At 38.3% G+C, this 18,150-nt stretch overlaps 1 protein-coding gene across 1 annotated transcript; it reads right to left on the minus strand.

The window, feature by feature from the left end:
- Positions 1-3,148: 3,148 nt before the first annotated feature.
- zgc:92275 (cholesterol 7-desaturase nvd) lies at positions 3,149-13,623 on the minus strand. Its single transcript, XM_062434176.1, has 8 exons — positions 13,409-13,623; positions 12,722-12,930; positions 7,232-7,420; positions 5,753-5,931; positions 5,360-5,485; positions 4,842-4,961; positions 4,359-4,535; positions 3,149-3,369 (listed from the first exon to the last, which is right to left on the minus strand). The coding sequence occupies exons 1-8, from the start codon at positions 13,621-13,623 to the stop codon at positions 3,208-3,210; spliced, it is 1,377 nt and encodes a 458-aa protein (XP_062290160.1). The 3' UTR covers positions 3,149-3,207.
- Between the last annotated feature and the right edge of the window lie 4,527 nt (positions 13,624-18,150).

Here is an 18,150-nt window from a genome sequence, read left to right on the forward strand (position 1 = left end):
AGTGCAATGGAAAGATTTTGCCAATTCAGAAATGCATGAGCAAACACATTAGAGCAGAGCAGACAGATTTATTCTGCATATTTAAATAAACATTACATCTGTAGATTAGCCAGTTACAAAAATACCTTTTAATATTGAAAGAAAACAGAAGAGAGGGTTTTTTTTGATCAGATAGTCATTTGAAGTATTGTGCTTTTAACATCACTGGTTATTTACTCAGAAATGTATTTTTGTTCTATGACCACCTGACAAACAGGGAAAAAACAAATTAAAATGTAATTCCAAGCAAGCCTGTATAATCCCATTCCCTCCTTGCATTACTGCTTTTTTACTTTAGCCACAGTTCAAAGAAGGCACAGGAGCATTTAATAGATTCACAGCATTGTCGTCATCAGTGATTAAGTCAGGCACACTAATAATTCGATTATAATGCCATTAAGGCAATAATGTGAGTAAGGTAGAATCCATGTAAACACCATACTCCGATTACATTAATGCGATTATGCTCATAGTCGGAGTAAGCATAATCACAGTAAGATATGTGGATTACTCTGATCGCATTATTTGGGGCCAGTCAGGGCATGTACACATAAGTCAAATGACTGAAACTCTGGTAAAGGTGCGCATGTGCAACTGGTGACATAACGCTCCATGTGGTGTACTGCTGACAAACATGAAAATGGAGAGCAAACAGAGAAAAACATTTCTAAGTTTGAGGAGTTATATGTGATGAAGTGCATGACGTGCATGGAATAATAAACAAGCCAGTGGGGATAACTAGAGCCTCTGTGTTCATTATTGATTTAAAAGTAATAGAATATAACAACAGAAAGGAAACAACGCTACTCAACATCACAGCTCTCACTGGATATTAAAATTAACTTTATGACTCATGTAAACAGGATTATTAAAGGGAGTTAATTGCAGTATCAACCATAATTGCACTACTGTGCGCATGAAAACATACACTCTATCAAAAGATCAGACTTGAAATTTCTTTAATAAACATTTTCAATGTATGATGTGAAAAATATCAACAGGAAACAAATGAAAAAGGACACAAGGAGATAAGCTTAATATATGCATACATGCAAAATTCAATAATCCTTTATAACCAATCTGGAGCAAACAAGAAAGATTGAGAATTTTATTCAGTGTAATCCTACAAAGTCTTTGTGTGCTGTTATACATTCCTCTCCAGTGGAAAGAAATTAAAAGTAAAATTAAATAAAAATACAAAGTCTTTAACTAAAGCATTTATTCGTGCATACTTGCAAAATGTTTATTTTCATTTCAGTGTCAGTAAATTCAAATTAAGGAAGAAATATTTTTCTTTTAATACATTTAATTCAGGTCAATAATTTCCTTTATTATAAAATATTATTTACAACAATCATCATCTGTCATAATTAAAGGACCACCTCATTTGTGCCACATAATGTTACTGCTGTATGACTATGAGTATGCGTGTCAAAGGAATAGTTCAAATTTTGTTTAGTTTGCCGTTCTTTCCTATAGATGTGAAGATAAATACTTCTGTGGAGAGTACAGTGCTGTGGATTGGATGTGGTTAGCATAGCTTAGCATAAAGACTGGAAGCAGAGGGGAAACAGCTAGATAGCTTGGTTCACCACAACCATCACCTCTCCCGCTTATGTTGTATTCCTTTAGTTTATTTGATACACAAACTGAAATAAAAACAACTAAAAATCATGATTTGAGAAGTAGTTATGGGCTGTAGCTATTACTTCACAAAGAGTTTCGCAACAAACAGTGTCCATAGTCACCAGTACTGTAGCATGTAACAGCAGGCTGCCAGATTCAGTCGCTAGGCCCAGGATTTCGTGGAGGTTTATGTACAAACATTGTAGTACCAACCTGGCAACGTCATGACAAGGCTTTGGGAAGCGGCACTCAATTGATTTTTGCCAAGAAACTGTTCCAGGACTAGTTAAAGAGTTAGCTTTTGAGGAAAGCCAAGCTAGCTGTGTAACCCCCCACCACCAGTCTTTATGTTAAACTAAGTTAATCCATTCCTGGCTTCAGCCCATTATTTAACACATGAGGTTGATATCAATCTTCTCAATTCACTCTGAAACCAAGCAGATAAGCACATTTGCCAAAATGTGCAACTATTCCTTTAATACTTGCTGTAACTCATAAGAAGCATGTATTTGTTACTACCTCAGATCCTCCTCCTGATTATGCTGCATTGGTCTGCATAATAGCAGGGAATACCACTGATTAATAATACCACTTAAGTTGTCATTGCACACTGGTCGCTAGAAAATCACTATCAGCCAGGGGCAGTGGGTAATGCACACTAGAGAAGGCTAAGCCTTCCCTAAATTCAGAGTCAGACATAGATCAGCCCATTATACAAAAGCAAAAGAGTGAGTGTGCCACTTGAGCAGCCTATTATACAAAAAAACAAGAGCAAGAGAGATGCGTCATTAGCCCAGCAGCAGCACCCCACCCCCGTCATTGGCTCAGCACCACTGCGGTGGTGTTAGCCTTCCCCATCCTCAGCCTCACCCGCTACCTATGCTATCAGCTGGCTGTTGAGTAACCTGAGATATAAATCAGAAAACAAACACACCTGCAGTTAAACCTGCAGCAGAGTTTGATTGCACATTCAAGATTGAAACGTACAGTGTGGCAGGCCAGATTAATATTTTCTAAAGCAGATAAAGACAAAGTGACACAGAAACTAACATCAAATGATGTTGTTGTGAGATGTACTGCAGGAGAAGAACCTTTTTCACTGATCTGTTGTTCAAACTACAGGCAGGTGGTTTATAATAGACTGTGTCAAACATGCTGTGTCACCCAAGCACAGGACTGCATATGTAAGAATATTAATCACCCAAATTCAACAGAGTAAAATGGTTTTCACAATCTTATAGGCTTCTTACAACAAGGCAATTCTGGTGTTCTTAGTATTGCTTTGATAACTAGCACTGGTTCATCAAAAGTTCACATTTGAAGCCTGAATCTTCTCAGTCAGTTACAATAATCTGTGACAGCTTCAGGCACTTGCATATATGAGTTTGAAAAGTCCAATTATTCCCTTAAACAAGAAGTTAAGAAGGATTTCAGGTTTAATGTATGAATGAATGACAAGCCCCATCCCCCAAACAATCCCTGGACTCCCCCCTCTGAAACGTCTGATTAATGACAACCCTCTCGCCTCGCTGTTCAGGGAGGTCAGAAGTTTAAAGTGTCGTGCTGGTACTGCAGCCGCGGGCTGTTCTCACTGTAGAATTGGCTGTACCAGCGCCTGTGCTTCTGGATGGCTGAATCCTCCTTCACGAGAAGTGGTTTGGAGATGTACTTCTTATTGTTCCAGATCATCACATCCCGCTCAAACTAGGCAAAATAAGAAAACAAGAGAAGGTGACTGTGATTTCAAAAAGCTGTGAAGAAGACAGACACTAGAGTAAATTTAAACAAACAAACATTCCTCTATCCTTATTTAATTCCCCTGAGCTCATGATAATCAAGCCGGTGGCACAGTTGCAGATGATTTGAAAAGGAACAGACTTATACTTGAGTAGGGCTAAGAATTAAATGTTAACTAAAGGAAAATTGTGTTTTTTAAAAATTGCCTTAGTGCATTAAATCATTATAATTCATCAGCAGGGATTTCTGTGTGAAGTGTTATTGACTAAATGTTACTCCGTCAGCTGCTGAGATTTGGCATTTTGATCCAGACCACCTTTTGGAAATAGCCTCTAAAAATGACTTTCCTAATTGACAAAAATAATTCTACATGATTCTTTAAAAATAATACTTTGAGGGGGAAACATAATCATCTGTCGTGTGGTCTGTGTTTAATCACCTTGTTTCTCTTTTAAATCAAGCTAATACACTTTTTTGGTGTAGAGTTTAGACAGTTTTAGAGTTCTGGGTGTATTTTGGTGTCTGACTGAACAGCTATGAGCATGGCCTTTGATTCACCATTCACAAAAATACATTTCCCCCCTGTCTTATGTATTCATTTTCCTTTTTGGTAAATCAGTTACTGTTTTATCACACAGTTAATTATCACATTTCATGAGAACTATTTACACATTTTCTGTGATTGTGTGGTGTTACTTCTGGAGGCAATAATGAGGCAAAATTAAATCAAAGGCTGGGTGGGAGGAAAATACAGACAATGATGTCTTCATTGTGAAGTTTAAAAGCAATTTGAATTGAAACTGAAACCTACTACTCAAATAACTGTCCCCCTCAAAGTAGCATTATTTATAATAATGATGGATCAAATGCTTACGCCATTTCTATTTCTCTCCAGATATCCAGTGATGCAGCAGTACAGTTTGTAAACAGTAAAAAGTGCAAAGTGTGGGCTGTACCTGAATGCTCTCTGCTTTGAGGATGAATTTGGGCACCAGAGGTGGGATGCTGGACTGATAGAAGATAGTGTGGGATACACACTGCAACAGAGGCTCCACTGGAGTCACACAGTGCATGATTACACCCCTGCCCAAGAAACTGTGGTCAAACTGCAGAAACACTACTCCTGGTCCTACCTGAAACGTAAGCGAACACAATGTACTGTTAACATATAGTTAAAGGTACATACTGTACCATGCACTGTTTTTGTAAATAAAGAAAATCCTTAGAGCGATATATTCAGAAATGCCAGAAGGAAGAGATGATGTTAACTTTTCATCTAAATTTAACAGCCACCTAAAATAATGCAGTTCTGTGCTCTTGAGTTGAAGAGGCATTGAGCACAAGACAATATGAAACGACTACTGATTCTATTAGGTTCTATATTCTGTCAGTATGATTTACAATCTCTTGCAGGACATTATATATAAACTGCACTGTACCTGTCTGGCCACAACATTAACATCCAGCAGAGACCAGTGGCATCCAAACACAGTTAGGGAATGTTTCACCAGCATCTGCGAGCAATGCTTATTGGGCTCTGACTCTGGTTCCCATTGAGCCTTGAATAAATACAAACACACAGAACACACAGACAAAGAGGCATTCATTTGTTTTGGCATGCTGCCATTAAACACAAAGTTCAGCTGAGGCTGCAGGGAATGTCATTAGTTTTGCAGGTATTTTGGCATAAACTGAGGTATTGGACACATTTAAATTTTGACCTGATGGAGCATTAGATGAAAAATCAGGGGATTACAAAATGAATGTAATCCCTCCTCTGGGCAACATTATTGAATTTCATAGCAATCCATCCAATATTTTGACAAGATTTTTCACTCATAAACCAGCTGTCTGACATTACAATAGTAGATTAAGATAAATGGTAATTCAAAAAATAGCACGGATTTGGCAACTGAGGCCTACAAAAGCACAACAACGTCATTACATCAAATATTACCTTCCAGTCATGTCGCACAAATTCCCAGGTTTTGCTGTTTGTGTAGCGCAGATCTACTCCACTGACAATGCCTGGTGTGTGAAGGTGACCCAGATGAGCAACATCTGCTGCATTTTCAGGGATCTCCTATAGGGAAGACAGGTCACCTTTATATGATTGTGTGAAAAGCATCTACTCATCCTGGGGGTGTCCTGAATTCATGTGCAATTATACAAAAGTTTTCCCTCCCTTCTCTCTCGGCAGCCACAATGTGGGAAGAGGTACCTGTTACACTGTTAACAGTATACAACCACATTTTTAATTTATGAAGTTTTAGACACACCTAACAAGGTCCTTGAACATACTAAAACATCATCGGTATGCTGCATCACTACCACAGACACAAGTACATACCTCTATGTGAGCGTTGATAAAATGTTCAGTTCTCCCTCGATAGACCCACTCGCCATTTGTAATCTCCGGCTGCTCTGGGATGGTCCAGTGAGGATCTTCTCCATCACAGTGAAACCAAACCAGAATCTGAGAGTTGACCTCACGGCTGTACCAGGAGCTCACCTTGGCAAACTCTGGCACTGAAGGACAAATAAAATCTTAAACTCAACCATTGTCTCATTAGTGTGCATGCACACAAGGAAATGGGCAGCACTTCATTTGGCAGCTCACTGTTCACCTTTAACAGTAGATATAAAGCGGCCTCACCATAAACCCATAACAACATAGAAAATGACATAATACAATAATCCGTAAGTAATTACAGTATATTTACCATCCAAGTGAAACCTTTTGATTTTGGGCACCCTATCAACTTGCCTCTAGTGCCATCTTCAGGTCAAATTGTCAACCTTGACACAAACACACAAAAAGATGTGTGTACTGCTGAGATCTGCTGTGAGCAATTTCAATATTTTTGCTGAAACCTTGACCTTTTTACAAGCACCCATATGTATAGACATACAATTTGCTGAGTACAATTATGCTGGTCAGAGAATGAACCGTTCAAAATGTTGACCTTGCACAGGTTTTCCTTTAGCAGCACCCTTGAGCATCAACATAAGTGTCAACATAAGATATCAGTTCAGTTGTAACATTTGTAGTGTTTCATCATAAAACAGCGTATTGCACAGATAACATTTTGAGCTGGCGGTGACTCTAGATCAAAAGTGATTACAATTCATTTAAAGGGATATTTCATGGAAATCCATCCCAACAGTTGTTGAGACATTTAAACCGTGTTAAGCCCATGTTGAACTAGAAGAAAATCCAGGGGATCACTAGGATTCATCATCTGGAAATCCCGAATGTCTGTACCACATTTAATGCCAATGAATCAACAAAATGTTGAAATATTTCACAAGATAAGTGAAAAATATGACTGGTAGTCCTAGAAGAAAAGTCAGAGGATAAAATAATTTGCGTCCATCATGTCAGGACCATGAATATGTGAACACAATTACATGGAAATCCACCCAGTAGTTGTTGGGATATTTCACTCTGGACAAAAGTAGTAGAACGACCGATGAACTGACAAAAAGTTTAACAATGTCATCCCTACAAGAGTGTCACTAGCACAGTGAAAAAAAATTACATTTTACTCATAAGACTTTAGGAATAATAACAGCATTATCAGTATTTTTGTTGTTGTTGCAGGTATGTGTAACAAAGTTGAACTTTTAGTCTTGTTTTACTAAAAACAGAAGCAGGGCAAAAGTAAACCATATCCATATATTGTCATTTAAGTTATAGTGAATTATTTTGTTGCTTACCTTTTAAATTATACACCCAACCAAGATATTATAACACTGACACATAATAGTGTACGTGCGTTTTGTAAAATACAATGACCAATCATTGGACATCACCTTCAGTTAATACCTTTTTCTGCATAGGGGATCTTCACACATTTGCCATCATCACCCCGAAACTGCCATCCATGAAACGGGCACTCTAGGCAGTTTCCCACAACCCGTCCTCCCACAGCCAGGTTGGCACCCAGGTGAGGGCAGTAGGCATCCATCACGTGGGCCTTCCCATCCTCGCCCCGAAACACTGCCAACTGCTCACCTAGGAGGATAAATTAAATTGGAGACAAACATGTAAAGAAGACTTTCTCCCATGAGCCACCGCTTCAGAATATAACAGTAACATCAGGAAAATTAGAAAACAGGTTAAGAGAACATTTTGAGAATTTTAGTATAAATTAGCACCAAAAAAATAAATTTAACTGAAATACTCAACATCAATACATGCAAATATTTATTGATCCATATATGGTTGCATCTCTCAACAGAGATGTCAATTGACAGGAAGTACTTCAAATTTATTAGAATGAAAGGAGAAAAATCCAAACATTTTTTATACAAAAATCTCACTTTTTCTAATGTTTGTCTTGGTGGAATTAAAATGAATTACTCATTATAGCCCATGCGGGTAGCATTTATTTTATCTTCTTCATTAAATCATTTTAATGGCTCAAGTTTCTTCAAAATTTGAAAGCCCTGTTGAAAATTTGTGGTAGGGGGATCGTTGCGGCTTTGCTATCTACTGGTTTCTTTCTTTTTACCATACACTACACTTTAAACACTACACACAGTGGTTTTTAACAGCAATAGGCAACAATTTTAAACACTTCTTTTGCCTTCTTGTTCCTTCATCCTCTGTCTCTTTAGCAATGTATAAGTAGCAGCAGTTTGAAGTCACTGCTTTACATGGAAACACTTTAATTAGTCTTGATTGGTCTGATTAGGTTCAAGGGATAGACTACAGCTATGGCATGTCTTGGGAATCACTTTGCATGGTGCGTGTTCAGACTGAAACTGCATCCAGCCAGACACTGTACCTTGGGATCTCTACTTACTGTATTTACAGTATTTGGCTGACCTACAGTGCTCAGATTGCGACCAGATTAGCACAGGCTGGATGACGGTGGTAAAGAGTAACCACTGAGTCAGCTTTAGCAGTGTCTAGTCATCTCATTATAATTCTGAGAAATCCAAAATAAGGTTCACCTCAAATGAACACTGCTGCCCTTTGACTGTTATGGGGCAAAATTGAACCACAGCCCAATGTGTGAGAACAGGCACCGAGGAAAAGACACACTGGGCAAAATTGAATATAGACTAAATGGATGACAGCAGAGTTAACTGAGGAATGAGGCACTGCGGTACTTCACAGCATGATGCAGACTGTGAAAGAGGCCAAGTTTTGATCTGGGTCAACAGAATTTGGGACAGTAAAATGGCGGGGCAGGAGGGAGAACTTGTCCTGAAGGGGACTAGAGGTGGATAAAGGTGGACAACGGGATTTAAGACATGAAAAATACAACTCTGTTACATATATGGTATATTAGAGAAAAATACAATGTGTACTCCATCATTTAGTGTTTCCCAACATGCATAGTACACCCTGAGGTTTTCTGGCAATCATCATCCTCTCAATTAATTATCTGTATCATACTTATTGTGCGTAGGAGATTTAAAGGTATAGTTTAACATTTACTGCTTTCTGGTGGAGAGTCAGATGAGACAGATACCACTTGCATATCTGTCCACTAAATACTGAAGGTACACCCAGCAGCTGGTTAGATATGGTTAGTATAAAGACTAGAAACTGTGGGAAACAGCTAGCCTGCATCTCTACACATACCAGCACCCTTAATTAAAACACATAATACATCTTATTTGTTTAATCTGTGCAAAAATGAAAGCTTGCAATTCAACGCAAGTTATGTACTAGACAATTTCTTGGCCGGAAAGGTACTTTCTACTTCCATTAAATGTCTGGCAACTGCTCCGCTTAGTAGTTTTCGGCAGCTTTAAATGAATTACATTTTTTTCATCAGTGGATGGAGTTTGCTCGCTCCGTTATCATGGAGATGGATGTGTTGACGTGTGAGCTCACTAGCTGTTAAGATTATTATCCATAATCACTATTAGCTATTGCAACTATTGGGCTCATATGTTAACCACCATACACTGATGGAATCGTCAGTTATCACAGTATATGTTTTAAATTGGTACACCGAATAAGTGCTGATGCAGTCAATCGATTGATCAGCTAATTATCAGGATTTTAAAACTTGCTATTTGAAGACATAATTTTTTGCATTTTAATGGATTATGTGATTGATCAAATAATAGACATTAATTGGTAATAATCTGTATTGGCAGCTCATGATTACAGCTGTACACTGAATCATTCTGCTGGAGCAGGTGTCTGTTTTACAGGTGGGGATCTTTTCAGGTAGAAAACCTTTTCATGTTTGTTTATTTATTATTTATGGCAGGTGATATGACAGACACATGAAAGCAGCTTGCCCTGTTTGAAACCTTTTTGAACTCAAACTCAAAGAAACTCTCTGAACAGATCAAACAGTACCAATGCATATCAACACCGGTATGACAAATTTAAAATATGAAACGTGTGACGCAATGGAAATAAATCACACATCAGTGTGAAATAATAATCTAATTTAAGATCAGCTATCTAGCAACACATGCCGTATAATGCATACAAAAATGACATGTTATAAGCTTTGAAGCGGATGCAGGATGGATTGTCTGTCAGATCACCATAAACACGCAATCAAAGCCATCTGCTGAGTGATCCTGAATCAAGATGAATCATAAGACTTGTCTAACTTTTACCTTAGAAGTAGTTTTTGAATATGTCTTCTTCTGGGAAAGCTTGGTTCTCACAACAAGCTTTATTAAGCTCAGATTGATTTAACCTAACATCCTGATCTTTCAAGTTTAGGAAAATCTGTTCTGATATGACTTGAAAATAACATAAATATCAATGTCGATGATTAAGGAACAATAGCAAAAACAGGCTGAGTTGCTTTACTTTGCTGTGTACTGCACACAGCAATATACTTCAATTTAAAAATGTATTTTTATGTACAGCAAAGTAAAGTGAAGATTACATCTAGGCTCAGATTAATCAATTAATTAACCACTGCCATTAAGTGACAAAGTGATTCAGTGAATATTGGTAACCACAACATCCACCTCCAGCAGTTTAAAGATTGTTTGACCTAAAACAATGAGGCCTTGTTCAAAAAGAAAGTGTTACTAAGCACCCACATGTAGAAAACTCCTCCAACAAACACCAAAAGCCATTGTGACTGAAATGTATACTTTGAATACCAAAAATCTCCTGGCAACTTGGTGTCACTGCACCTACTTTACACTCCCCCTGGAACAGGACAACAGAGAGCAGGTCAACTGAAAGCTATCAGGGTTGTTAAAAAGCCAGCAAGAAACAATTGTGCCATCTTAGCTTTGGATATGTTAGACATGCAGAAACTGTTGTACGTGCTTTTATGTCCTCCTGGTTTAGTTCTTGCAACAGTCTGTTCTCTTGTCTTAACCAAAAGACTTTAAAACCACTACAGACTGTACACAATCAGCTGCCAGACCTAAGAGGCACGTTCACACCTGCTCTAGCCTCTTTACTCTGGCTCCCTGTTTGTTTTAGGATTGATTTCCATATTGATTGCATTTCAGGCTCTTCATGAGCTGGCTGCACATTATATTTTAAGACCTTTGAATCCCTTATGAACCTCTGTATAGTTTGAGATCCTTGGGCAGAGATCTTCTGCCAGAGTCCAGACTGAAAGCTAAAGAGGAAATAACCTTTGCCACAAAGGCCCTGAGGCCCTGGAACAACCTGCCTGAGGACATAAGGCTGTCTGAGTCAGTGTCTTGTTTCATGTATCTTCTTAAAACGTACAGTACTTTTATTGGAAAGCATTTTCTGATTTTACATGAGCTGCCTGCTTATTTTTCATGATTTTATTTCATTTCAATTTTGCATTTTACTCCCTTTATAATGTGTTTATTTTTATTGTAAAGTACTTTGTAATTAAAAAATTAGAAATTGAATGAATCTTAATAAATCTTGGAAGAAAAAATGTTGAATTATAATTTGTAGTAGCAAATCTCATCTCTTCTTGGGTGTCATCTCACCAAAAACTCTCAGGCAATTTCATCTCATTAAGAACTCTGCTGTTACAGTCAAAACAAAGATGAAGAAAACTAAACACATGACTAGGATTTTTCCAAGGTTACTTCTGCCCATCTATACATGTACCAATGGTTCAGCACCAGAATACATCTCCCCCTCTGCCTCTCAGGTCATCTAGTAGCAGTTTGACCTCCTGATTTTGCCCTACAGTTGCTGTCTTGAGACTACCATTTTGTATGACAATCTTTGGGAACAACTGCCTCATTTAATCAATGCTTGTGATGTCATCACAGAGAGGCCTGCTGCCCATTAATGCACATTTATTAATACATGTTTTCTCCAGACCATTCATATGATGGTCTGAAGATACCCTCATATAAAATAGTTAACTAGAGATAATACATTAGGCAGCTTTTTATTAATGTGAGTTGAAGGGAAATATAACTTTTTGGGTAACATACCAGCTAATGTGCAAGTTGTTGGCCAATGTTGCTTTCTCAATATTGCCAAAGCAATATTAGGCAACATTGCCGATATCTCAACACTGTAGCATTTATTATATGGCTACTTCTGGTTGCATTAATTGCTGTTGGGAATGGTGCAGACTGCGTGGCTGTCTGTGATGACATTACAAACAATGATTGGCTGAGGCAGTTGATGTTCCAGAGTTATCATACACAAATGTTGGTCTCACGTCAACAACCGCTTGGCAAAATCAGGACACTTTAAACATTAAGAAGCAGTATTTAGTTAACTTGTTCCACAGAAGATAGGAGACTTTGCCTTTAAAGCCAGGTTAAAAAACTTGATACACACCTTTGACTCCACCTGAAGTGCTCATGACTTGCTCTCCCATCTTATTACTTCTTTTAAGGTATAATGTGCAATACTTTGAGTTGCTTTTGCCTATGAAATGTGCTCTACAGATAAACTTACCTTGCCTCTGATAAACTACAGTATGGACCAGTCCCATTAAAGACTGCTGTATCTAACAATCTGGAGAAGATAGAAGACATTTTTAGATAAGATCCTACAAATGCTGAAACTCTTGTTCCAGTATCTTCTGGTATTTTCCAAACCTCACCTGTCTGTATCACACATTTAGATTTCACTGCAGGGCTCAGGTAGACAGAGGTGCACTGTCAGCATCTTCACTATCTGTCCCACTGCTGAGCCATTTATCTGTCATTACTGAACAGTGTCTGACAACCCCCTTCTCACCCGTCTACAAACTTGAATTTTTAAATACAGTGAAGATTTGCTATGTAACAGAGGGATTTGGACTTTGGATTGATAAAAGACTTTTACTTACTGTTGTCCAATTTCCACTTCACTTTAACTGAATAAGTCATTTCCTATTGTGACAGCTTTTTTCCATTGACTTTGCATCATAATTACCTAGAACTGAGACATTTTTGACCTCGCCCCTCTCCAGCATGTGTGAGTCCAACACTCGGTACCAGCCGTTTGGGTACACCGGAGGCAGATCACCAATTTTCCTCCTGCGGCGGACTTCGTTTGCAGCCCGTGCCTTGGAGCGACCGTCTTCTGCGATGTACCCTACATCATCGGGCGCCCGGAGCAGCACCAGGGGGGAGTAGAGCAGCCTATATGGAAAGCCATAAGTGCCATGAAACGGCACTATTTCAACACAGTTATATACATAGTGTGCCGCTTTAACGCCCGTGTTTAATCAAAAGTGTTAAAACTAGCCTAGATATATTGTAATTTACTAAATTAAATTACTATATTGTATCTAAACTCAACCTAATGGTGTGGTGATTACATGGTGTTATACATTAAATCTAGTGCTAGTGATTTCTGGTCAATTCAAATCAATCATATTTAATCTTAATCTTAGCACTTTTCTGTAACAATGAGGAAAAACAACACAGCAGGCACATTTCATGGATACATTGCTTCGGTCTGGCTGTACTCTTCACTGACTGGCTATGTTAAACAGAAGGCAAGGGCTCATTATCTAAAAACCGGCGTTTTAATTAAACATTGGCGTAAAAAGCGGCATATTATGAATATAATCATGTTGAAATAGTGCCGTTTCATGGCACTTTTGGCTTTCCATACCTGTACAGCCAGACCCCGGCGAGGAGGAAAAGCCCGGCGGTAATGCAGATCATAACCCGTGCTGGAGCACCAAGCAGTCCAGTTTCCCTCCACGTTGGAAACCCGATGCTGGTTGAGCCTAGAGTTTCTCCACCCTGTATGACAAACATTCCACATACTGCCAACCCAATAACAGCAGCAGCCACCTTCCCGGTGAGCATGTTCTGACTGTCCATCATACGCATTTGTAAGTGTAGTGTAAGCATCAGGCACTTGTCATGATCTGGTACTACTTGGCACGGCTGCTTAGAGACTAGATGTCCCACTTTGTATAAGCCACACCCAGGGACGGCCCTTCCAGTCTGCATGTCCTGAGGTGAACATTTGTTTGCACACACACAAATATATCCTCTGTATCTGACCCATCATTTGCACACACAGTGAGCAGTTGCAGTGCAGTGCCTGAGGATCAACTAGTTATTTTTCCAGTGCCTTTGCTAGAGGACAGGACTATTAACTTTAACATATACCAAGCAGAAACCCATGAAAACACAGGGGGAATATATATAAACCTCACCCAGTGAGCACTTGTCATGACTGGGGTTCAGACCCAGGACCTTCTTGCTATGAGGCAACAATGTTAACCACAGGGGGATCATGCTGCCCAATTCAGATCAAATTTAAATCTAGATTGTCACACATCTTTGAAATTTTAGTTTTACAGCATGACATTTTATTTCCCCACATACAGGGAATACAACACACTTCATTCAGAAGAGTAAACCCAATATGTCAGAATTATGTCAGGTGTTATCTGTCTATAAAACACTGAAAAATAGGCTGCCACATAGATATAAGCTCAGCTGCAAACATTTTCAGCAAGTAAAAAGCACTAAAATGATCAGGTCCCCCGGCCTACCTCAGCTTTAATCCTTAAGAATGCTCATCACTTGTTGCAAAGAAACATTTATTCTACCAGTACGGACTGAAGAATGTTTACACAATGGTAAAATGTATTCCCTTTGTCAAAGAGAAATAGTTGATTCAATCAAATTAATGACAGTAGAGACCTCCTTATCAAGTGGTTGTTGTTCTGAGACCCTGGGGCAACTGCCTCAGCCAATCAGTGTTATAATACGGCGGGTAATAACATGAATATATTTAGTGGTACAGAAATGTCTGGTTTGTGGCTCGTGTCAAATGTAGCATTAACTGAACAAATGAAAGGTGGTGTGGGAGCGTTAACTTAATAATAATTTGTTAGCTACCGAACGTACACATCCAAACTAACACTGCGCGCCCAGCTGAAAGAGCAAAGAGCAAAGTATTATAAATGTGATACAGTATAACATTTGTTGATTGGCTGAAACATGTTGAGGTGAATTTATTCACACTGCAACTATGGGATTTTGTTTAATCTATTCAAGTCTTAGTCAAGTTATATAATCATTCACTATGTTCACTCAATCAGCATTTCATGCAACATAAGTGGTGTCATGGTCAGCCAACTAAGACACACACACCCAATCATATGACATAGTTACTCATTTTATCAGAGAAGATGAATAATAAGAATTCTCATTACACTAGTGATATAGGCAGGCGCTTAATGTCCACTCCCATGACGATGGTAGTGTGTTAATATTTAGCTCCACAATAGGAAAGGTAAAAACTTTAGTATAAATGTTTGTGTAAAAAAAAAAAAAAAGAAGTTACTGTGGACCAGCTTGGTTTATGTATTCTGTTTATTATACAGAGAACTGTGGGGTTATTTTTATCGTGACAGTCCTATGACAGTGAATCAGTAAAGGTTAAAAGATAAAGTCCTATGGCTAGAATCAGTATTAGATGACAATTACGTAAAGTAATCAGTCAAAGTTAAAATAATCTTGATCAATTACAGAGGTTAAAGATTATATGAGTAGTAATCATGATTGTGCAAACTTTAGTGAAAGGTCAGAAAATAATGGAATGATAGAATTGGTACCTGGTAGTTAAGTACAATACAGTATGTACAGTACAAATTATCTCTAAATTCCTCCCAAACTTCCAGATTATTGCTCAGTAGGTCATACATTAACTGTTATAACAGAATAGGCACTTGGTAGAAAAAATAACTACAATGTAAGTTCCTGAATTGTTGAAACTTAACTTATCTAGTTCTCCTGTACATATGTACTGGTACATACCATAGACTGTATATGGTACATACATACTCTGGTACACCATTTGTGGAAAAGATTGTAATCACAGAGTAATTGCGCCATACATTACAGGCTGTAATCTGGAGTGTTATCCAAAATGTCCTTCATAATAATAAGGAGTAGAAGAATAAGTGTAAACTTTATAGTAAACTTTAAAACTTTAATATTTAACTTTGAGGTCAACATTCATGTGATGGTATGAAACTTGCTAAGAGGACGTACAGTAATTCCTTAGAAATGACCAAAGCTCTCAAGTCTTACGCACTGACTGCATTTCAACAGGTTAACAGACCACACCCGACATTTCTCAAGCTAAGAAGTCATAATGGTCGACATTTCTATATATTGTGAAAGCAGATATCTCAACACTGTCACATTCATTATATTGCCCAATATGTTATTATGTCGCCATCATATAAACATTGACCTCAACATCAAACATGAAACTTTTACTTTGGTCCATATTGCCGTACAGTTGTTTTTACCAACTTTTAACAAATTTATTTATTTGTTTTTAATTTTGCAGGCATGGGCAGCAGCACAGTGACCATGCGGGTCAAAACACAAAATTTCACAAAACAACAATATTTCACAAAGCACGACATTTCAGTTTAGGTAAAGTGTTGGACAACACCTTGTGATTGGATAGAACCTGCATGCCTGCTTTGAGTGACAGGAGGCTCAGGTTCCTCTGGCTGTAGAGCTGTGCACTTCAGCAAATGAGCCAGACCCCAGCTGCAGCTGATGTTCCTGTTGCTTTGGTGGCTTTAAATGCCAGTATCGGACTGCAAATAATACAACTTACTGTGTGTTAAACTGTAGACTTCCTAAAAAGTTCTTCACATCAATGTCTTCCTGTAAGAGGAGCTATGGTAACATTTTATCGTGCATGCTAGTACAAACAGGTATGCACCTTGCTGTTAACATAGCTTGTTAGCTGTTGAGCTAGAGATATAATTTGACATTTTTCCTATGAGCCATGAGATGGGTAGGGTTAGTGGCATGTTGTGTAGCATTTTGCACATATGCAGAAAGGATCAGTTAGCTGGCACGGATCAGGTACTGACACTGCTGTCAGCCATGGCGCTTCCTCTTACCTTCCCAATCCTAAACCCTCTTGTGGTCACAGTGGGTTGTGAGCACAGACTGAATAATTGGAGGCAGGACTGTGTACATCCAGCTCTTAAAATATGTCAGTGTGTACACATTAAGATTATGCAGCAGCCCTTAGACTGGTCACACCCTGTCTGACTGCAGATGAATCACAGCGCTTTCACACTGGTGGTACTCTCACTCGTTAAAGCTATTGCACAAAACCTAGATAGTGGATTAAACCAGGACTTCCAAGTTATCCTGACTGAATTAAGCCGTGACTTGGTTGCACAAAAGCAGGGGCACTAAAATTATCATGGAGATTTATTGAGTGCAACTAGCCTGCTCCAGACCAGGCTAATAGCCAGGCTTGATTAATCCTGGTGTCTTATTTGTTCAGTCAGCTGTCACTCCGATTGCAAATAAATGTTTTACATTTTCATTAATTTTGTATTAGTCTGCATTAAAATACCACATACACTGTCATTCAGTTAAGTAGGCCAACTGTTATTATATTTAATTGTAACTTATCATTTTTATAATCTATTATCGTTTTTTTTTTTATTTATAAGTAATTAGTCTTCATGGTAAATGTCCTAAGTAACATTCACTTTCACTGCTCTCTTTTAAGGCAAAGTGTACAAATGTTCATTTGTGAAATTCATTTGTAACTCCTTTAATTGTATTTGTGTCAGTTTCAGTGGCACAGTGGTTAGTAAGTCTATATTTTTGTACAACTTGTGCATTCAGTCAGCCCACTATTGTCTGCCAGGCTTTTTCTCTTTAATAACAGTGGCCGTATGTTTTTCACCTCTTCATAAGTTTCCATTATAAACTGTTGCTTATTTGGTGAACAGTATGCAGCATTCATCTTCTGTTTCTACATCAGTTAATCTGTGATTAACGTGATTTATTTAAGAAAGCCATAAATGTGCACTAGTCTGAATTATTTACACCTGATTTAACATAGCCACGCCTCCTCATCCTGGTTTGGCAAACGTGCAAACATATTAAGTCATGATGGACTGATTAGACTAGCTCAAGTTCGCTTTTTCAATTATACTGGATTTTTGTTTTTGTGCAATAATCCCCTGCTCTATATATGTACATTCTCAAAACATATTTCAGTAAACACAACATTTCAGAATCAGTTTTATTGTCACTTCCATAATACACACTAATCATACATGGGAGCGACATGCCATTTGTCACCAGCAGGGGCGGGGGGGACACGGGTTAAGGGGTGGCAACAACTCGTTATGTGCAAACCTGTGCTGTGGGAATGCAGGCCTGAGGGAACATAGGGCTTAATTTTGATGGAAGGAAAATTTCTTACAAGTGTGGGAACATAGGGCTGTGGGAACATAGGGATGACCCTCATTTAGGGAAATAATAACATTTCACCAAATAACATTTCAGGAGACACATTTCACAAAACACATGTCACGAGATAACACTTTGTGATTG

Source organism: Scomber scombrus, chromosome 15 (assembly GCF_963691925.1).
Source record: "Scomber scombrus chromosome 15, fScoSco1.1, whole genome shotgun sequence".
In the NCBI taxonomy this organism is placed as follows: domain Eukaryota; kingdom Metazoa; phylum Chordata; class Actinopteri; order Scombriformes; family Scombridae; genus Scomber; species Scomber scombrus.

What these genes read in the sequence shown, in the direction of transcription:
- zgc:92275 (XM_062434176.1), bottom strand. Translation starts at nt 13,623, where the DNA reads ATGGACAGTCAGAACATGCTCACCGGGAAGGTGGCTGCTGCTGTTATT. An exon ending in TTGTGCGACATGACTGGAAG is followed by an intron (nt 4,962 to 5,359) that starts GTAATATTTGAT and finishes TATTTATTCAAG; the next exon opens with GCTCAATGGGAACCAGAGTC. An exon ending in TTAATGTTGTGGCCAGACAG is followed by an intron (nt 4,536 to 4,841) that starts GTACAGTGCAGT and finishes CTTACGTTTCAG; the next exon opens with GTAGGACCAGGAGTAGTGTT.